The 23,268-nt window shown below is 39.7% G+C and overlaps 1 protein-coding gene and 1 long non-coding RNA gene across 10 annotated transcripts in view; one reads left to right on the top strand and one right to left on the bottom strand.

Annotated features, from left to right (window-relative positions):
• Positions 1-23,268, top strand: part of gnb1l (guanine nucleotide binding protein (G protein), beta polypeptide 1-like) — a 40,240-nt gene that overhangs the window by 11,979 nt on the left and 4,993 nt on the right. For 6 of the 9 annotated variants that reach the window (XM_046841827.1, XM_046841829.1, XM_046841828.1 and 3 more), the window contains 5 exons: positions 1,259-1,404; positions 2,995-3,120; positions 3,213-3,375; positions 9,504-9,596; positions 16,908-17,117. In XM_046841827.1, coding sequence (XP_046697783.1) covers positions 1,259-1,404; positions 2,995-3,120; positions 3,213-3,375; positions 9,504-9,596; positions 16,908-17,117 — 738 coding nt within the window. Of the gene's footprint in view, positions 1-168; positions 242-1,258; positions 1,405-2,994; positions 3,121-3,212; positions 3,376-9,503; positions 9,597-16,907; positions 17,118-20,692; positions 23,265-23,268 lie in introns of those variants that run through there. The other 3 variants (XM_046841830.1, XM_046841832.1, XM_046841834.1) reach the window with 3 other exon arrangements.
• Positions 19,303-20,678, bottom strand: LOC124380656. Its single transcript, XR_006924712.1, has 2 exons — positions 20,506-20,678; positions 19,303-20,022 (listed from the first exon to the last, which is right to left on the bottom strand). It is a non-coding gene; the product is annotated as an uncharacterized LOC124380656 (long non-coding RNA).

Here is a 23,268-nt window from a genome sequence, read left to right as displayed (position 1 = left end):
GTTTTATGGTGCATTGTTAAATGATTTTCTGGGAAATGCAGCGTTACATGTTTCATGTTTGAAATTTTGGGCATGAAAGCAGTAGTCTGTACACAAGAAATTTGAGACTCCGCAAGCACGCAATGCAAATCCATGTGGTCATGTGCATATTTGTTTCTTTATACGTAGGTGTTAGGGGAAGAAGTTCTGGTCTCTATAAAGGAAACAGAAGCTCCATGCTCTAAGTGGCTGGTAGTACCAGGTAGGATATAGGAGAATGCTGAAGTGCCTGGTTCTTAATTAGGAAGGTAGAGCAGAAAGTAGGCTCCGCTTGACAGGTTAACACGCACAATTTAACCACTAACCTCCCGAAATAAGCGCCAGCGAAATAGCAGCGACTCCGGTTTCAGGGACAGGGCCAAGGGTGATCGAGAATCAGACGCCACAAAGGGGGATCTTCATTAACTTTCCTGATCTGTATCTAAAATCTCGCCTATATTGGATGCCACTCAAGAAGAAAGCTACCATTCTGTGTCTGTCTCTTGTCTTTGTTCTTTCTTCTTTTTTTCCTCACTCGTGCCGCATGCCAGGTCCTCTTAAGTTCTTTACAAGTCGTCACGAAAAGAACATTCGCGAGCAGATGTGCTGTTGTGTGTGTGTGTTTTTTTTTTTTTTTTCTCTCTCTCTCTCTCTCTCTCTCTCTCTCTCTCTCTTTTCTTCTTCTTCTTGACACACGCTTTCCGTCTGCGTTACTGTTGTGATTGGCTGCGAAACCTGCCGCTGGTCACAAAGGCAGAGTCTCGACCTGTTTACAGTAATTAAGTTGTCTCGCACTGTGATTCATGACACATTGAGTAAGAGCTGTTATCACGTAGAAGGAAAAAGAAAAAGCCCCATACAGATTTCTTCCTTCTTTAAACCCTTGGCTTTATTTTTATTTACGGTTTTGTCTGAATCCTCAGGCACTAAGCCAGGCCTGTTTAAAAATGCTTAAATGATTAGCAATCAGAACAGGCTAGCTTTTCCACACGGGGGGGAAAAAAAAGAGCAATTTGGAAGTTAAACCGCTCCGGATTGTTTGTTTAAGCGCAGATGAAGACGAATGTAACAACTCGTTAAAGCCGTATTAATTGGGGACACATGACCGGGCACTGCCGGTGTGGATTTTCCTTTTTTTTTTTTATTGTAAATGACCGAACATTTTGTTTGTGTATTCAGCAAATCTTATGGCCCTTAAAGAATGTAATGTGTGAGTTAGATGTGTTTTTGTATTTTTTAGTTGCATGCTGGAGGTTCAGACCTGATTTTGATAAGAATGGCTCGTGCTCCTCCAGACCCCGTGTTTACTCTGAGGGGATCGGCTGCCTCTGTGAACACACTGCACTTTCACTGCGCTGAACCTGGACTTCCTCTGCTGTACTCAGGGTGAGCATCTGTCACTCACAGACCGGATGGACATGATTGGACACATGGATGAGTTGGATGATTGATGAGAAGCCACCTTTGTTTTATAAGGACCTTTTTAAAAGAATTCATTTAAGGGCATGGAGTTTGTAATTATATCATAAGAATTAAGTTTTACAGTGCAACCTCGATACTCGCAGGGGTTACGTTCTTTGACCTCTCGCGAGTAACAAAAAATGCTGAGGTTTTGACTCTCCTTTTGATGTTCCCTTTTTCAAGGGAAATTGTACTGTAAACTCAATTGTAAAATTACTTGTCATATATGTTTTATTTACAACTTTAAATTAATAATACAATAGTTTTTAAAAATTTTATGTAATTTATTAGTACAAACTCTTTTTTGAAATGTTACTCCGAACTTTCTCGCCAAATATCAGATTTTTCACTAGTTACTTTCAGTCCGCTTCCGAATGAGAAGTCGCCAACTATCGAGGTCTAGAGTATCGAGGTTCCACTGTGTGTGTGTGTGTGTGTGTGTGTGTGTGTGTGTGTGTGTGTGTGTGTGTAATTTTTTTTTTTTTTTTTTTATTAAAAAATAATTAAGTTTTTATACTGTGTATTCATGTTGTAGACTCATTAATGTGTACAAATAAAACAAAATCTAAACCTTTTTTAAAGCAGTTAAATGAAAAAAGGTTATTTTATTATTTAATTTTTTTTACTTGTCACATGTACTTTCCTTCGTATATCAAGTCAAGTCAAGTCAAGTTTATTTCTATAGCGCTTTTCACAACAGACATTGTCTCAAAGCAGCTTTACACAAATCAACAGTGAAGGTGAATGGTGTGCATTTGTCCCTGATGAGCAAGCCGTGGCGACTGTGGCAAGGAAAAACTCCCTTAGATGTTATGAGGAAGAAACCTTGAGAGGAACCAGACTCAAAAGGGGAACCCATCCTCATCTGGGTGACATCAAGAGTTTGATCATAAATCTTTCAACAATACAGAACACTGGAGAGTGAGAACTAACATGATTACTGGAGTATAAGATTATAAGTAATGTTCTTTCTGCAGTCTTATACAGTCTATATGGTTAGTGTATATCCCAGCGATGTTTGGAAGCTGGGGTCAGAGCACAGGATGAGCTATGATACAAAGCCCCTGGAGCACAGAAGTTTAAGGACATTGCTCAAGGGCTCAAAAGTGGCAACCTGGGCTTGAACCCCCTGACTTTAAGATCAGAGCCTTAATGATTGAGCTCCTCTTCAAAGACTTGATTTGCCTCTCATAGTGGAAGGGTAGCTCAGTGATTATGATGTTGAACCTCTAAAAGGTTGTGAGCTCCAACATTACCAAGCTGCCTTTCCTGGGCTCTTGAGCAAAGCCTGCAAGTGGGTCCACCTGAAGCCTTAAATATGATAGGAAGTCCTTGGAATATAACCGTCTTGGGCAGACTTGAGAAATGAGGACTTCTCATTTATTAAAGATGGAATGTCCACCGAAAGTCCACTGAATTAAAGATGGCATCCACCTGCACATAACTGTAACCCGTAATCAAGGTCTCTGCTCTCAATCTCAATGCTATTTTTTTTTCTGTCTTTCGGTGCTCCAGATCTGGAAAAGGTTTAGTCCACGTGTGGAATCTGAACACCCGACGAGCCGAGAGTGTTTTAGACGGCCATGCTGGAGCTTCGGTTATCTGGGTCAGCACCGTTCGCTCCACAAACACCTTCCTCAGGTAGGTCAGGAATTTGTTTAAATCACTGTAGCGCTTTTTATTAGGGAACAAATTTGAGCTGCTTTTTTTTTTGTGTGTGTGTTTATTTATAGTCATGGTCGAGATATGAAAGTGTGTGTGTGGGATTTGCACGAGGGTCGCAGAACAGTGGTGCAGTCCTTGTACACGGGAAGCGTCGGGTTCTGCCAGTGTTTTCTTCTGGAGGCTGATGGAAGTAAAACCCTGCTCGCACTTCCGGGAGAAAACATGGCGGAGGTGAGAATAAAAATCGACTATTATATTATTAGAGCTGTCAATCGAAATATTTGATCCCGATTAATCGCATGATTTGTCACGAGTTAACTCGTCATTAACCGCAACTTAATCACACATTTGTATCTGTACTAAATGTAGCTTGACTGAATACTTTTACAGTTTTTAATACTCTAATCAGCATGCGCAAATACGGATGCTTTATGCAAATGTATGTTAATTATTAGTAAAACCATACTATGTATTAGTGAAATTTTTGCGATGTTTCCACACGGACGGTTTAAATTGCCGGATGTGTGCATTTTGGTGCTTGATTTGAGACTTGGCGCATCATTAAAACAAGCTTATTTAAAAATGTTATATATATATATATATATATATATATATATATATATATATATATATATATATATATATATATATATATATGGATGTCGTGAATAATTGTGTGCGTCTATGTGTATATACTGTGTGTGTGTGTGTGTGTGAGAGAGAGAGAGAGAGAGAGAGAGAGAGAGAGAGAGAGAGAGAGAGAGATTATTTTTAAATGAATAGCCTTGCAACATGTCCCATAAGTGGCCAGTGTTAAAACTAGTGTTTGAGTTTAAAACCAGTGTTAAGATGACAAAAAACAAAACTTGTTTTAACAGGAAATAGTTTTTTTTTGGCTGAATAGTGTCTTGTCTCAATTTTCTATGTTCAGCCAATATTCCTTAGTACAACAAATAAAAATAATGATGATACTGGTCCTCGGTGTTCCGTTTAGAAATGTAATTTTGCATACGAAATTGCTGGCACATAATAATAAAAATAACGCTAATGAACTTTTACTCACGCTTTAAGTACTTTGTTGAAATTGCCGTTAAAAAAAACACAAAAAAAAACGTTATCCTTTGCATAATTTTTTCTTTGTTGGAGAAACGAGTCATCGTTATTTGCAAGTCATTATTTGTGCAAACTGAAAGAAAATTAAAAGTCATGAAAATGAAATCGGACCGGCGGTGATTTCAAAGTTGTTGTTTTATTTTGTATCGATTGAATAAAATACTTTCGGAAAGAAGAAAAGATTCTTCCACACTGCTTTTGTAAAAGTATCTGAGGCTCGTAATCCCTCACTCTTTTCTCCATCCTCCCTCTTTTTTTTTTTTTTCTTTTCTCTCCAACGCTCTCCCTCTCTCACCTGAGGGGATGAGCTCTGGTCTTAAAGCTCTCTTTGTTTAGAAAAGCAGAGGGAAACGCTGCTCCAGATGTGTCAACCTGCTAAAATATGAATTGGCTGTAACTAAGAGCCACTTAATCGGGTCCTTAACGAGGATGTATCGCGACCATCATGGCCGCCGCCAGACACCCCCTCTTTCCCCACCCCGGAGCGTTGGCCTCGACCCTTCACTCACTCACGTCTGTCATTACGGTTTGTGGTTCCAATCAGAATGTGTACCTGTAGGTTGGAAATATATGTGCATGCCTATGTGCCTAAAGGTTTGGCAAATGTGTGTGTGGTAGTACATACTGATTGTAATCACGGGTTATCATGGGCTGATTGTAAACCATATGGCTAATGGCATAAGATTTTAGCCTGTGGCTTACACACAACAATCTCACAGTTGTTGTAACATGGCTGTACAGGAAAAAAAAGGGCTTATTCTTCCACTGTGGTGTCTTACAACTCATCGGCTTCGGTTTAGAGCCAAAATATCAAGTCAAGACTTGATGGAAACAGAAACCACCACAGGCTTTTGGCAAACGCGATCGTTGCATAGGCAGCTCAACAAATGCCACGGTAGCGAAGAAATATTGTTTTTTGTTTTTTTTTTTGAAAAACGCTGAAAAATAATTGTTTAAAATCTAATTTTGGATCAAGAAGTCAAATATTTCAATTTGGCCGTGTTTCGAGTTCCTTGCAATCCTTTTTTTCTTCATTATTTATTTATTTATGAAACTTTATTTGAGTTATTTGAGTTTGTGGAACACTCAAAGAACCCTGATGTAAAATAGCTGATTAACCATCAGCGCATAATTACAAAATTCTGGTTATACTACAAGATGTTTATATGGATCCCTACATGCTTTTCAAAAGTAGCAAGAGGGTGACAGGAAATCGGAGTCCCACATACTTCGTCGTTTTAGTGTTACACCGGGCACAATCATCGCTCATTGCAAAACAGCCCCGTCCTGCCCCGTCCTGCCCCACCCTGCACCATGTTCTTCTAGATTGTCTGCAATATGAATATTGTGCTATAGTTTTTCCTATTATTTTTATTTGTCTTAAAAAGTGTTAACAATAGTATAGTAATAATAATAATAATGTTTCTTCCTAAGGAAAGACGGACAAGGAATTGTTTTTACTTCCAGTATAGGATTGGATGTTAGATATAGAGAAAATGAGTAGATAATAAATAGAATAGAAAAAGAAATTCTCTTTTTTCTGTTTTCAATATTACATTGAAAAAAATAAACAGAATGAAAGCCCCATAATTAAAATTTTTGGTTTTACAGTTGGAAAAAAATGAAAGAAAAGAATGAACGCAAGGTACACAGAACGGTTTGATGGCGTTCATGGGTTTCAAATGTGCTCACTTAGACTCTTTTTCAGTTCGTAAACTTTTTGTGACCTTTTTTTTGTGGGCGGGGCATAGGTGGTCCTAACCCAGATTTTATCTACCGTGTTTTCCGGACTATAGGCCGCTACTTTTTTCCCACGCTTTGAACCTCGCGGCTTAAACAATGAAGAGGCTAATTTATGGATTTTTCCTGGGTTTTTCCCGGTTTCACAAACTTCAAGCCAAAAAACTGAACCCCATAACATTAGACCAATGAAATTGCGAACGGGTTCAGGTGAACCAATGAAACTCTTTATATTAAATCAGATGCGCTTCCACTGAATCGGGCCGCACCACATCATAAATATGGATGATGTTCCTCTGACATTTGATCTGCCGCTCACTCTGACTGTCAACAGAAAATGCGAATCATTCGTCACGCTAAAAACAACCGGGCATGAAAACACACTTCACCTGTGTTCTGAGCTGCACGGCATCGGGAGAAAAGCTTCACCGATGGTGATTTTTAAACACACGGCGATGCCAAAAGATAAACTCTCAAAAAATATTGTTGTGAAAGGAAGGAGGAAGACAGTGAACAATGACTTTAGTAGGCTACTGTTTAGATACAAGCAGTGTAACAGACACTGTCTTTCGTTAAAGCCTGTGTAAAGTTCATTAGTTTCAGTGTAGACACGTGGCTTATTTATGTTCAAAATACAAATCTTTGTCAAATTCAGAGGGTTCGTCTTATATTTGGGTGCGCTTTATAGTCCAGAAATTACGGTAAATATATATTTTTTTTATCTAGATAAAATCTGATTTTATCTGACTATGTAAGGTCACTTACTTCATTCAATGGATGGCCGATCCGACTCACCAGCTGTCCTTTTGTTTGGCTACCAACAGCGGCAAACGTTAGCAAATGCAAATACTTGAACACACCTGACACATAACATGAGCCTGTTCACTGATACCTCAACTTTTCTACACACAGACACAGTTTCCTTTATGTTTAGTTTCTGTTTGTTAGCTAGCAGTTAGCTAAGGTAGACGCTAAAAAAACTTAGCGTTACATGAGAAATCTATTAACTATTTGCCCAATTTCTGATTAGGTGGGCATGTAGGAGATATGTAACCAAACCATATCAACAGAAGACAATAGTTTATTTAACCCTACCTGATATGAAGTGTGCAAGCGTTTTTAGGGTGGTGCAGGACATGTATGAGGACAGTGAGACAGCAGTGAAGTGTGCAGTAGGAACGACAGACTGGTTCAAGGTGAAGGTGGGACTGCATCAGGGATCGGCTCTGAGCCCTTTCCTGTTTGCAGTGGTGATGGACAGGTTGAAGGACGAGGTCAGACAGGAGTCTCCCTGGACTATGATGTTTGCGGATTATATTGTGATTTGTGTTGAGAGTAGGGAGCAGGTGGAGAAGAGCCTGGTTGAGTACATGCGTGTGAATGAGAGGGAGGGCAGAGAAGGATGATCCGCTGTGGAAAGAAGTAGTAGTACAGCCGACTCTGTACTGGTTTGTATCGGCCAACTCAGTTTTCCTTTTTTCTTTTAGTGCCGTGACGTAATGGTGACGTTGGCACTAAAAAACGGTCTATGAAAGAAAGAAGGGAGCGAGTAATTATATCTTAGTGTTTTTCATATTCTTTAAAAGATAACTGAAGATTTCACACAACACATTTTTGTGTATTCATGTGCCTGATTTAATACATTATTGTTTCTATGGTAACATGTAATTGCATTTTTTGAGGACATTTCTATTTGATATATGGAAGGAGTCTGCAGTGTCTGTGTTTTATGATGGTCAGGAAGTTTTCAAACATTCAGACTTATTTGTCAAGATGGAGAATTAATGAGAAGCTGTTGAGGAAATGATGGTTTGTAGCTGCTTTAATGTTCCATAATAATAAAAACAGCCAAACGTTTGTTTACACTTAATTATAAGTTTTGTATGTGCTTTTTGAACATCTCATTCCACATTTAGTTTACATTTACTGTTATCCTCCCCTCCTCTGAGAAAAGGTTCTACTAGGTTTTGTGGAGATTTGTGTGAGATTTCATGAGGGTGTTCACTCAGTAGAAGTACAGATATTGATGTTTTAAAAGTCTCTGGTAAAAGTTGAAGTTCTGACTGCACTTTTTTACTCAAGTGAAAGTAAAGAAGTTTGTGCTCTGACATGTTCTTCAGTAAAAAGTAGTGATTATTACCACCTGTTTTAGTGTCACGCTGGAAACTGAACCTCACGTCATATTAATATATTCATATAAAATAATTTAAAATATGGTTCTCTAATGAATGTATTCAGACTGAAGATCCGCCATATAGAACACAAGCAGAGAAAAGATGATGATCAGGTGATCAGGAACGTCTCTGTTCTCAGTCATGTTTCCATCACTGACTCGATACCAGAAAAACCTACTTAAGTACAATAATGAAGTATTTGTACTTTATTAATTCCTACCTCTGGCCTGGGGTGCAGTCAGCTTTTACAATTATCTCAATGGTGTTCAATAGGGTTGGAGTTCTATAGCAGGAGATCTTTCACTTCAACTCATGTAAAGCAGATCTTTATGGAGTTGGCTTTGTGCAACAGGTTTGGCTTTCCTGGTTCAAGTGATGGGGAAAATATCTTGTGGTTTTTGTGGGAGGTTCCAGACGTCTGTAACTGTGATGGAACTAATGAATGGACATTTGGTGTCACTGAGATGAATTTGGTTCCTCTCAAGGTTTCCTCTCAATATAATCTCTTTTTTTTATCCAACTTATAGGGATGAATATTGAATGTATGTTTGTAATCTATTTTGTAAAGCTGCGATGTGACAATGTCCATTAGTATAAGTGCTTTAAATTTTTTTTATTGAAAATACTTAAGTTTACTTAATCGTTTTGAACAGAATTGTTCTGTAAGACTAAATGATATACTTTGGGACATGCTTATGTAGGAAAATAAATACAGTAATCCCCAGCTTTACCGCGGTTTGAATCTCACGCCCGCGGTTTATCGCGGAATTGCATTTGCCACGTAACTAATTAGTTTGCCTGATTTTCCCGGAGATCACCGTGGACCACAACACTTATAGAGAATTGAAGAGTTTTATGTTGATATAATGAAATTTCTTAATAAAAAATTAATTATAAAATTAAAATGTTACTGTACATGTACTCAATAAATGTGATACAGTGACCTGTGTTTCTACGAATTGACACAAAATTCATCTTGCGATATTCTTGCAAATGTTTTCTGCGTATGTTTAAAGTGTGTGGGAGGAGTTACGGCTTAAACAATGAAAACGCATTTTTCGTTTATCGCGGTTTTACGTTTATCGCTGGCGTTTTGGAACGTAAATCATTGTATAATTTTTCTTAATCATGCCACTTTGATGATTGTTTTTCTATACAGACACGTTATGGTTGCTAATACTTACTGACTAAATCTAATGTGGCTGTTTGTAGTCACATTATAGCTACAGCTGTGTTGCTATAGTATTCCCTTCATAACGTTGTGAAAAACTGATTTGCCTTCTTACAGCATTTAAGAAGGTTCCTCCTGACTTCTTTCTTCTCGTCCTGTAGATAAAGGTAAGAGAGCTGGGCAATCAGACGCTGACCTGCTCTTTAATCCCAGACGATAATCACGGCATGCTGATGTGCATGAAGATGTGGCAGGTAAGATCACGGAGCTACGACATCTATACACATTCCTCACTTGTTTTCAGGATTAGCGTTTTGGCTTCAGGTCAAAATGAACGATGCGAACTTCAGACACCGAACATGTCATTGTCTAATCAATTATTGTAAAAAACGCCAATTTTGGTTGATCCATTGATTTAAAAATAGTCCTTTCACCGTTTTTTCCTTCATCATTAGTATTATCCGGTAGACTGGGGGATCAGCAGCGAATGATTTACGACGCGGCTGTGTCCCGAACTCTGCTTCCTTTTTCTTTTCTTTTTTTTTTTTTTTAAGTCTCATCTTTAGTCCAGTAATTACAGTTGTTGGAATCGTAGTGGCTTTCGGCTATAAATCAACCGTCGAGGCTGTTTTGCAGCCAAGAGCTCGTATTTGGCCCGGTCGTTAAAAAAGACTTGCAGTTTCATGCTTAATTAATTTCTCTTCTTGTATTATTTATGGCTTTTCCAGCCGACTGTGAGAAGTCAGAGCGACAGACGGGTTGTTTGGCAGGTATAGCTCGCTGTTTTTTTTAATATTATTTCTTATATCATTTGTGTGCTATATCCAATTTGACTTGTAGGATTATTTCCCTGAAATGTCATCGGTCTGTGAGTAGCTGCGATGAGATATTCTGATATTAATCTGTATTGAATATCACGATGACTTCAGTTTGGACTTTTTATTAATCTGTTAGTCATAAGGGTGACGCCTTTTGTTAATAAGAAATGTTTTTTTTAATAAATGCGAGCATGTCTTTTGCAAAAAGGATAGGGGTTATATAAATATGGGTGGAGCCTATGCTAATAAGAATTAGTCTTATATAAATATAGCATAATTTCAATAAAAACAGGACATATTATCATACCCATATTCCAATAAATAAGAATGAACTTGTTATTGTGGGTGTGGCTTATGTTAATTAGAATAGGGCTTATATTTATGTGGGTGTGTCTTCTGTTTCTTAGAATAAGGTTTATATTTATGTGGGTGTGGCTTGTGTTAATTAAAATAGGACTTATGTTTATGTGGGTGTGGCTTCTGTTCATTAGAATGGTGTGTATATTAATGTGGTTGTGGCTTGTGGTAATTAGAATAGGACTTATAATAATGTGGGTGTGGCTTGTGTTAATTAGAATAGGACTTATATTATTGTGGGTGTGGCTTCTGTTCATTAGAATGGTGTGTATATTAATGTGGGTGTGGCTTCTGTTAATTAGAATAGGACTTATATTTATGTGGGTGTGGCTTGTGTTAATTAGAATAGGACTTATATTATTGTGGGTGTGGCTTGTGTTAATTAGAATCGGGTTGTTTATGTGGACGTCGCTCGTGTTCATTAGAATTGAGCTTATATTATTGTGGGTGTGGCTTCTGTACCTTGGAATAGGGTTTTATTAATGTGGATGTGGCTTCTGTTAAGAATATGGCTGATGATAATGAGGGTGTGGCTTTTGTTTAATGAAATAGGGTTAATATTCATGTAGGTGTGGCTTCTGTTAATTCTGTTAATGTCTGGGACACTGTTTTCTTATTGTGGGCATTAGTTTAGAATATGGCATTGGGGGTGTGGCTTAAAGCTGAGCATCTGGTAATATGAATAGACTTAGGCTTAGATAAATGTGGGTGTGGCAATTGCTAACCTGTGTGTGTTTGTGTGTGTGAGAGAGCATGAATGAGTGACTGTGTATGTGGGAGAGGGAACAATAAATAGTGTGTGTGTGTGTGTGTGTGTGTGTGTGTGTGTGTGTGTGTGTGTGTGTGTGTGTTTTAGTGTCCTGTTGTTTTGTGTTCAAATCTCCATTTTGTCAGTCACCCAGGCGCTGTCTTGTTATCCTCACCATCACCCACTGCTGTATATGCGCTGTATATGCACTTTATACACACACACACACACACACACACACACACACACACACACACACACACACACACACACACACAGTTTGTCAGCGATGAAGCTCACAGATTGCTTGTTGTTCTTTAAGCTCTGTGAGCATGACTATTGAAATGTAACACTTTATTTAATAACGTTTTCTTCAGGACACTTTCTTTTTCTTTCCTTTTCTTTTTTATGCTCTGCCTTTTTTCCCCCTCACCGCCTGCCAGCGCTGCTCTGTGATTGGCTGATGGGAGGGCGTCCCAGCGCACGGTCGCAGGAGCTCTGAGACTCGGTGTGATGGTGTGATATGTCAGGTTTTCAGCACTTGCAGAGTTCTGGGGAAGAGGAAATGTTTCAGTGCAGATATCCATCTGTACTCGGCGCCTGCTGAAACCATGACGTCACGTCCTGCACTTGCTTTACCAAGGGCTGTATTTACGTTACCGTACGATGTCCAGAACACCTAAAAGGATCTCATCTATATGAGATCATGTACGGGGTTTAGGGCCTCGCTCAGGGATCTCCCGGAGTGCCACACCAAGTTGCGGCTCATGGGCCCCTGAGCAAGGCCCCTAACCCATAGCTGTTAAGTTGTATGAATGAGAGAGATGTAGGTCGCTCTGGATGAGGGCGTGTGCAAAATAGCATTAATGTAAATGTGGAATGAGATCATTGATATAAGCATTTTATTGATAAAAAAATATTTTTATAAAATAGGTAAAAAAAGTAGTTTTTCTACCTGGTCTACTCCTTTTTCAATCCTTCTCGCAACTCATTCACCTCTCCTTATCTCTCTCCTTTTCATCTCTCCATCTCTAATAAACATTCCTCACTTCCTCTCTCTCTCTTTCTCCTTGTTTCGTTCTCCAGTCCTCCCTTTTTCCTCGGTTCCCCAGGTTCCTGGCTCTAAAACAGGGGTCAGATGATGGATCTTCTCCTCCGGCTCGTGCCGTAATCCCACTCAGGAGCTCTTGCTCAGGCCGGGCCGCAGAGGAGATAATGAATTAGACGTCTACCCAGGGTTCTTTGACCTCTACCCTGTGACATCATCAATCAGGGAGCTCCCACACTTGGCTGAAGAGCGTGGGCCAGAGGGCAACAGACGCGAACACTTAACGACTGTCTGCGAGGCTCGCACGCTGATTTCCACTTGTTTTGTGTTGGGGATGTGTTTATACGCGACTCGCGATTCTGTCTATAATTTGTTCAGCCGCGCAGGAGAAAAGAGAAATCTAGCGATCGCCTGAGAGGATGACCTTTCAGAGAGCGAGAGAAATGAATCCCTACGTTTTTGCTCCGTTCACATATGGAAGGAATTTTTCATTGCCAGGGTTTTGTGCACAGAGGGTACACTGCACACGGATGATTTGTAGCGCGTCCTCGGCGTGTCGACATAACGACGGAGAGCAGAGGGGCCGAAAGGAAAAAAAAAAGGACGGGAACAAAGACGATGTAGAACAGTTGCACGTGTACCGTACAGAAACGTGAAGCAGCGAACGCTCGTGCTGGACTACCTGCTAGATTTGGGGGTTTCTTTTTTGCAAAAGTCCAGGAAGAATGTTGGCTTACAAGCACATTTATTAATAATGACTCATTATGACCATTGGTATGTGCCTCCTTCTGAACATCCCATTCTGCATTTAGTCTCCATTTGTTTTTATAATAAGGGCCACTGTTCTGAGTAGATGTTCCACTAAAACACATGGGTGTGTAAAGTCAGGTACTGATGTAGGTGAGGAGGCCTTGGGTGCAGTCAGTGTTTCAATATATTGTTCAAATAAGGTTAGAGCTCTATAGTAGAAGATCTTCTGCTCCAGTCTGTAAAGAATATGTTCATGGAGCTGGCTTTGTGCACAGAGGCATTGTCATGCTGGAACAGGTTCAGGTCTCCTAATGAAGACAAGTAAAAGGAAAATTTCCTGCTACAGCATCCAAAGACTTCGTACACAATTGTGCACCTTCAACTTTGTGCCAACAGTTTGGGGGGAAAAAACACATCTGGCTGTCGACATGTTTTTGACTGTCGAGTGTCCATGAATCCTGGAAGGATCCCAGTTCACATCCTATAATCTGCATGGATTGGAATTAGGTGTGTAGCGGTACACATTTTTCGGTACAGGGCTTTTGTTTTGGTAAACACACGTTTACGGAATGCACTCATTTTTACGTGCGGAACATAGTTACAATCTGAGTTTCCTTACGGACGTATAAGTTGGCGGATCAAAATTTTTTTTACTTGAAAACTTGCACAATGCCAGGGGTATCAAAACACAAAGAAACTAGAGTCAGCGCAGTGTCACTCCATACCGCAAATACGATTTGTTTTGCGCATGCACGAAAACGCTAAAGAATCAATATCGCTTGCATTGGCCACTGACCAGGAAGTGTTACGCCAACGTTAGCGCTATGGATTCAAAATGTTTTTATTTCACTGCAAAAATCTTAAATCTTTAGTCCATAGCGCTAGCGTTAGCTGCTAGCCACTTCCTGGTTTTGTGTCCATCTTCAAGAATTTCACTTAAAAGGAGAAAATTCTGACAAGTGCACGTGTCAAGGGAGTGAATGAATAAAGGATGGATGGAATGAAGACGTTTGTTTAAGTATGCTGAAAAATATCTTTAGAATATTAAATGTAAAACACACACAAACACACATCTGTATTACCCAAATGGGGTCTAACGAATGTAAACTATTGTAAAATGTAAACTAAAAAAGTGTATTGCATTTATATGATTTATTCTATTTTTTCTTATCTATTTAACTAAGCAGGCATTTAAATTAAAATTGTCTTATTATTCATAATAAATGACGCAATTCTGTTTAGCATTTCTTCTATATTTTATTTATATATAAATTTATAGGGCTTTCGATCTATTAAAACACTTAATTGCGAGTTAACTAGTGATTAATCGCATCTTAATCGCACATTTGTATCAGTTCTCAGTACCTTAAATCAATACATTTAGAATTTTTAAATACTCCAATCAAATATGGATGCTTTATGCAAATGTATGTTTATTTTTAGTGAAACCAAACTCAACATAGAGCATGAAGACAAAATATTCTTGTAAATATTTGAAAGTTATGTAGTATTAAATGACGTAAAGCATCAGGACACCAAACGCAACTTTTTGCTATGTTTCCACACGGACGCTTTTAATTGCCGGATGTGGCAGATTTTTGTGTCTGATTTAAGATTTGGTGTATCAGTAAAAGAAATATTTAGTGATTAATATTTGTATTTTTTTTTTTTTTATATCTGAGTAAAAAAAAGTCCTGAATAAAAGTGTGCTGCGTTAAAGGTTTAAATTTAGCTTCACTAATCGCTCGTTAATAAAATTAGTGCCGTTAAAATGAATTTTCGTTAACGTGTTTGTGTTCATTTTGACAGCCCTGAGAGAGATATATATTTTTTATTTATATATATTATATTATTATTATATATAACTATTATATATAGTGTTCATATTTTATGTGTCTGTTAGACAATAATAGTTATTGCATATTATGTCTATTCTTTGTGTGTGTGTGTGTGTGTGTGTGTGTGTGTGTGTGTGTGTGGGGCACACTGTGCTGTAAATCTGTGCAGACAGAAGGCCTGCAGCCGGGCCGTGAGTTATAGCTGTGTGCTTTTATCTGTGTTGTTATCCGCTGTGTTGATTTATGAGAGGACCTGCTGCATGTAGCGGCTCAGCACGAGTGTTTTCTCCTGTCCGATAACAGAGCTGAGACATAGTTCAGGTCACACAGTGTATCTGTAAACTCTGCGTGTGTGTGTAAGAGAGAGAGAGATGGACTGACTGTGGTGGTCTACCAGAGGATAAAGAGGAGTGTGTGTGTGTGATAGAGAAATCTTACGCCTTAAAAGCGTTTGTGTGTGTTTAATTTATGTGGAAAATAGTCAATACAGAATGATCCGGTCCACTATAACTTCTTTTTTCTAATTTAAAAAAGCGCAATAACTATATTATGATTGTTTTTATAGAAATAATAATATATAATATAATCAGTTTTCATTTTTTTGTTTCATTAATTTTTTATTTTTTTTGCTAAATCAAGCTTCAGTTGATGTTTTACATTTTCATTGCTAGTTCTGAAATGTACACTAGTACAATAATATTTTGGTGTACATCGTATCGTACATGTTCTTGTGTGTTTGAGTGTGTGTAGAAGGTAGCTCCAGTGAGATGTGTATCGAAGGATACAGATGGAGTCATGTGATGAAGCCTGTAATTAGTTGACAGCAGCAGCTGATTCACACAATCGTACTCCTGCTTTACACTCACACACACACTCCTACTCCTGCTTTACACACACACACACTCCTGCTTTACACTCACACTCATACTCCTGCTTTACACACACACACACACACACACACTCATACTCCTGCTTTACACTTATACATTCACACACTCATACTCCTGCTTTACACTTATACATTCACACACTCATACTCCTGCTTTACACTCATACACTCACACACACTCATACTCCTGCTTTACACTCACACACACACACACACACACACACACACACACACACACACACTCATACTCCTGCTTTACACTCACTCACACACTCATACTCCTGCTTTACACTCACTCACACTCATACTCCTGCTTTACACTCACACACACACACACTCGCACTCCTGCTTTACACTCATACACACACACACTCGTGCTCCTGCTTTACACTCATACACTCACACACTCGTACTCCTGCTTTACACTCACACTCACACACTGCACTCCTGCTTTACACTCACTCACACACTCATACTCCTGCTTTACACTCACACACACACACACACACACTCGTACTCCTGCTTTACACTCACACACACACACACACACACACACACACACACTCGTACTCCTGCTTTACACTCATACACTCACACACTCGTACTCCTGCTTTACACTCACACACACACACTCGTACTCCTGCTTTACACCCACACACACACACACTGTACTCCTGCTTTACACTCATACACACACACACACTGCTCCTGCTTTACACCCACACACACACACTGCATTCCTGCTTTACACTCATACACTCACACACTGCTCCTGCTTTACACTCATACACTCACACACTCGTACTCCTGCTTTACACTCATACACACACACACACTGCATTCCTGCTTTACACTCATACACTCACACACACGTACTCCTGCTTCACACTCACACACTGTACTCCTGCTTTACACTCATACACACACACACTGCACTCCTGCTTTACACTCATACACTCACACACTCATACTCCTGCTTTACACTCACACACACACACTCATATTCCTGCTTTACACTCACACTCATACTCCTGCTTTACAATCATACACACACACACACTCATACTCCTGCTTTACACTCATACTCATAAATATCTTTCTTCCCCTCTCTTTGTAGTCAGACACTGGTCCCCTGCTGTGTGCCGGTTATGAAGACGGTTCTCTTCTCATTTGGGACGTGTCCTACAGACGCCTTCTTAGCAGTCTGAAGGTCCATCCTGAACCGGTCATGTGCCTGGATTTTGATGTCTGCAAGCAAAAAGGCATCTCCGGTTCCTCTGACAAGAGCCTCTGCTCCTGGACACTTGATGGCCAGCAAAACCTTCAGGTTTATATATGCACACACACACACAGTACATCTTCAGTTATTACACACAATTATCCACAGAAGCATTTTCCTGTGGCTCTAGAATGAAAGAAGGATTTCTTCTTAAAGAATCCTCTGGTGGATATTATTGAGATATGAAGAATTCTTCAAGAAACGGTTCTATTGTTCTGGAACCAGCAAGTCACCAAAACAACCCTTCTTACAGCCACTGTAAATAATTCCAAGCCTTATAGATTTTTGTATATTTGTTTATTTTTCTATTTATTTATTGGTTCAAAATCAGCTCGACTGTAACTATGATGATGTATACGGTATATAGTTTTATGTTCCATAGCAGTGGAGTCTCGGTCACAACCCTGTACCGTATCTGGGAAGAAAATGTTTCAAAGCAAGGAAAAATACTCCAGACTGATATACACTCCTGTTCTTGTTGTTCTTTCCAGCGGCTTTTACACATGAGCGGACGGGTTGGAAATATTTGCGAACCCTCTGGTATTATTTCTAGCATCATGCAAAAAAACGTACCCGCCATAATACTGCGAAAACGCTTATTCAATATTTTTGAAAATAGAGCTGCACGGGAGGTTGGGTTTACTTTGCCGGCTTTGAGGGGGGGAGAAGAGAAGAGAGCTGTGATTTAAAAGGCGATTTTTGGAGGCGAGCACAGAGGGAGCTGGGAAAAAGAGTCAGCAGGGGCTTTTAAATTACACCCAAGTGCAGCGCAGTGTGACGTCCAGACAGCCGCTGCGAACTCTTCCCACAGAAGTGTTTTTGTGTGGCTGTAGTGCCGGGGTATCTGACGGGTGGCTGATTTTCTCAGTCTCTCTCTCTCTCTCTCTCTCTCTCTCTCTCTCTCTCTTTCTCTCTGTCTCTCTCGCTGATAAACGGCCCGTGAGAGGTAATAAAAGCATCAAACTTGAACAGGCTGCAAACCAAACCCAAAACACATCTGCAATAAAAACGTAGCAGTAGTTTTCTCAGTGGGAGGCGGCAATAAAGGCTAAACAAGGCAAATTGGAACGAGGCTCGGCCTCTGTTTCAACTCGCTGCCGAGACAAAATCCAAATTCTGCCATTTCGTCTTTAATGTTTATCACCATCATAAATTCGAACGCGTGACGTGTCAATATTAGTTGTACCACATCGTCATCGCAGTTCACGAGGTGTCGATGACTTCTCCGACGGCACGTCTCGAACCGCAGGTCTACATGAACGCCTCGGTTTTGGTGCGTTATCGTTTCTATAGTAACCGATCCTTCACCGGGTTCAGATTTAAACAAAAAATGGCTCACGTTGTTTGACGCTCAGGAAGGAGTCAGAGGTTCAGATGTACAACTGTAACTTTTAATAACGTTGGACATTTTACTACACTGAATGAACTTTAAACAGATAGCATTGGACAGTGATGTCAGTGTTAAGCTGTGGTAAGGCCAAAAGTATTTGGACACCAGCCCTATATGGTTCTTCCTCAAACATTTACCACAAAGCATAAGGAACATGCAATTTTCCCTTCAATGACTTCACTAGGAGACCCAAACCTGTTCCAGCACGGCGATGCCCTTGTGCATAACGCCAACTTCACGAACATCTGCTTCACATGGTTTCATGTGGAAGATCTCCTGCGTAAGAGCTCTGACTTTAACCCTATAGAACAATGAATGTGAACACTGACTGCACCTCAGGCTTCCTCACCTCATTTACATCAGCACCTGACTTTATTAACACCCTTGTGTCTGAATATATTTCCAAAGTTCCACAGAAATCTAGTGGAACTTCTTCCAAGAATTATTATAACAGCGAATGGAGGCTACAGGTAAAATGTGAGGTTAAAAAAAAAGGCGCACATACCAATCTTATTGTCAGGTGTCCACAAACTTTTGGTCTTATAGTGCATCACTGAAAGCATGTGACCCGTTAGTTCGACTTGTAGACATAAAATATTCACTTCCTGTATTTGTAATTTCCGTACAAGTTTAATTTATTCCTGTCAGAAAGACTTTTTTTTTTACTTTGTGTGAATATTATATATACAAGGTTTTTTCAAAAAAGTTAAAAGGCTACAAACGATTTTAAAAACTGCTTTCAAACACAACCGAGCAAATGTAAAAAAAAAAAAGCAGTGTATTTTAAAGGCGTTTCTACACAATAGAATAAAATTCTTCACTGCATTATTTGAGGTTTTCTTCTTTGACACACACACACACACACACACACACACACACACACACACACAGAGCACCAATTTTATATGACTGAGTAGCTCATGTGTATTTGTTCAAGTAAATATTGACCTTTCTCTTTTTTCTCGTCTTATTGGCTTAAAACTGCTTCTGATGGAAGCCAGAACTCTGTGTGTGTGTGTGTGTGTGTGTGTGTGTGTGTGTGTGTGTGTGTGTGTGTGCTGTCAGGACTTTTTTGGAACTGATGGACTGGGAAGCAGCTCTTATCGGAGGCAGATAAAGAGCAATTCGACCTTTCGGCCAATACACACTCCTTGTGGTATTTAATGTCTGGAATGGAAAGGGGTGTGTGTGTGTGTGTGTGTGTGTGTGTGTGTGTGTGTGTGTGTGTGTGTGTGTGTGTGTGTGTGTGTGTGTGTGTGTGTGTGTGTGTGTGTGTGTGTGTGTGTGTGTGTGTGTGTGTGTGTGTGTGTGTGTGTGTGTGTGTGTGTGTGAGATTAGAGCAGTAAACAAGCCGTATCCGTACACATGCTATTTGAGCAAACCTTGTAGATGTACCCCCACCACCACCACCTCCTCCTCACTGCCACATGGTCAGCCTTGTGTGATTTTTGAGAATGCGGAACGTTATTGACCTTTGACCCCAATCATATCAGCGCCCATCAGTCCCAGGCTTCAAATACTGCAACCTTCATAAAGTGCTTCGAGTCTGTAAAGAATGTTGAGCTGTGGATGAAATATAAGGTGCTTAATACCAAAATTATTCAGAACCTAAAGTTTATTATTATTAAATTATAATAACAAAAACTTGTATTATTGTAGGATCTTGATAATAAGATGAAGGTTATACGGTTTTTCCCCTCATACTTTATACCTTATAAATGTATCTTTATGTATTAAAGTGGCAGTTCGGTAATGCTGGGATTTGAACTCATGACCTTCTGAAAAGTCCAACATACAACCACTGAAATACCAGATGGTAAAATTCGATCATAATAATAATTATAACTTGTTAGAATATTTGTCTCTTTATTTATTCAAGAATTTATTTATTTGCATAAGGTTCTTTCTCAAGTCATAAATTTATGTTAAAAATAAATGGGACTTTTTCAGACAGTAATAATACATTATTAATTATAAATGAGTTGTAGTCATAAGAGTAGTAGTACACACACACACACACACACACACACACACACACCTACCTACCTCTGTGAGCTGCAGGTGTAATCAGGATGAAGCGTTCCTCATTAATGAGGTTGTTTTTGCTCACCGCTCCGACATGCTCATCATTTTCTCCATGTCTGATACGTGTGTAAGAAGCTGAGATTTTGGCAGTCCAGGTGTCAGGAGGCTTTAATCACAGGTTATGTGTCAATGTGTGTGTGTGTGGCAGTGTGTTTCTGAATGAGCAGTGTGTTTCCCCTGCAGATGGACATGCTGCTTTCCGTCAGAGTGATGATGAGTTGTTTCAGTGTGTCAGCGTGAAGTCATCCAGCTGTGCCCAAACTTGGATAACCGCCCCCCCTCCCTCCCCCCAAACACACCATCGCACCTGTGCCAAGAATGCAGTGTAGTGAGCGTTTTTATTGGCTATCACACATTTGCAAAACGTCTCGGGACTCAGCTGGGAATCCGAGGTCGAGACAGTTTAGGACTTGGAGTTTTTGGCAAGTGTGTGTGTGTGTGTGTTTGAAAGAGATTAATATTACATACTTGTGCTCAACCCAGTTTGGAAGAAATACTTGGGCAACACTGTGAATGATGGATCTTAAAAGATTGATGTATAAAAGAGTTGGAACTTTGTTGCAGACAATTTTTCTAGCACTCGAGCCATGTCTCCCAGGAGAACGCGTTTTATTAATGAGAGCTAAACAGCTTTTATTAATGAGATAAAAACAATTTGGTGAATTTTTCCATCTTTGGAGGATGTAGTTTGCTCTTGAAACCATGATCTAAAAACCATCTACTGTTTAGCAAATACACTGTACAGCAATGTGGACAAACCTTTCTATGGGAAAGAAAAAAGCTAAATTGTAGGCCACGTTAAACCAAATACCCAGTTTGCATTAAACAGGATTAGTGAGTGGTACATTTACAGCAGTGGTCCCCAACCCCCGGGCCACAGACTGGCACCGGTCCTATGACTCACTCTTGATGCGTGTCATGATGCCTCGGTCACATGTATTACCTCCATCCACCCGAAAATAATGTCTGACATTAAACCGGTCTGTGGTGCAAAAAAATGTTGGGGACCGCTGATTTACAGCATTTGGCAGACGCCATTATCCAGAGGGATATTCACCTTAGCAGTTGAAGGTTAAGGGCCTTGCTCAAGGGCCCAGCAGTGGCCAGCATTTTAACCACAGAGTTACTACATAATTTTTTCCCTTATAAACAAATCCAAATCAGCAAACTTACTTGTAAAAATGAAATTCTCAGCGGTCGATCAATCCTATTTCCAGATATAACAACAACAAGCAGAAGATGAAGAAAGGGGTCAAAAGAACTTCAGGTACTGGTGTGGGGTAACACAGTCCATGGAAGCTCAAGTCATATACAAGTATGGGGTAACAGTCATGTAACAATGTGGAGGTTTGTATGCCATATTTGCAGTCAGGTTTGACTGAAGGACAGCCCACATCAGGTGCTGGTTTGTAAGCACAGGTAGGACCTCAAAGTAGGTGTACTTTTTTCGCAAGCTCAGGTTGGGTACCGGTGTGGGGTAAATACTTATTAGGTGCTGTCCTTGCTACCAGAGGTCATGTACCAGTGTTGCGTAATACAAGTATGAGGTAGAGCTCATCAACATGAAGGTCTGGTACTTCTGTTGGATAACCATCACGGACACGTAGAAGGTACCACAGATTGGAGAACGTATAAGGCCACAGATCAGGTGTGCCGTTTGCATACAAACATGGAAGAACTGTTTCTATAGCAATAGGGGTTCAAAGTGCAGATCGGGTGCCCACATGGGGGATGCAGTTTGGATTATAACAGATGAACAGATGAATGCAAATTGGTAACGTTTTGATTTTCTCTCCGTTTCTGATATACAGAATGCAAATCGAATAATGACAGTGATGCTGATTGGATAATAATATTAGACATGATTCAGGACACACATCAGGTAGCGGAGTGGAGGCGTAGATTAAGTACTGTCACAGGAGATGTGGATTATTTACTCAAACAAGGACACGGGTTTTAATTAGTATTCATTTATTTGATCCAAATCTTCAGCATGTTTTTGTAGATAATAGTTTTGTGATTATTTCAAACTAATTTGGTGACCAAAATCTTTTACAGATTCTTTTTTTTTTTAAAGGGAAAAAAACTAAATGGCCGTTCCACAGTAATCTCTCTATTTCCCACCTTCCTGCAAGTCTTCTCTTTTTTCATCTTATTTATTTTCTTATGATCGCTTTATTATCATGGTATGTTCTCTTAATGAACTGGATGTATTTCCCTGACACAAACTACGGGAAGAAAAACAAACACAGATAGGCACATTAACCCATCATTATCAGTGCAGTAATTCAGACCAGATGGACCGTTTAGGGCTAAGCATACCAGCTTTAGTGTAGAACGATCCATCTCTCTCTCTCTCTCTCTCTCTCTCCATCTTCTTGCACACCCGCTCTCCTCCTCCTCCTCCTCTTGTCCGTGGGAGAAAGTTGCTCCTCAGATCTCAATAATTCACAATCCCTGATTGAGTTCCGTTCTTGATCAGGCCAACCCCGATGCTGCAGGAGCCCCTGTGACCAAGGTCAAGTTTCTCCAGATATTTTTGTATGGGAAGTAAGGAGAAAGAGAAATGTAATAACAACTAATGCATGTATCTGTATAGGAAACCCAAACTTCCAAACATTTGAGCTGATGTGAATTCAAATCAATTTTTTAGTATTGTACATTTTTGTACCCCTATTGTGGTAACTATTAAGTCTCTGATTGTGCTTTTTATTATTCGTTTTT

The sequence above is a fragment of the Silurus meridionalis genome, chromosome 27 (genome assembly GCF_014805685.1).
Source record: "Silurus meridionalis isolate SWU-2019-XX chromosome 27, ASM1480568v1, whole genome shotgun sequence".
Taxonomy (NCBI): Eukaryota; Metazoa; Chordata; class Actinopteri; order Siluriformes; family Siluridae; genus Silurus; species Silurus meridionalis.
Note: the sequence above shows the minus strand (reverse complement) of the source record. Positions and strands in the feature narration are given on the sequence as shown.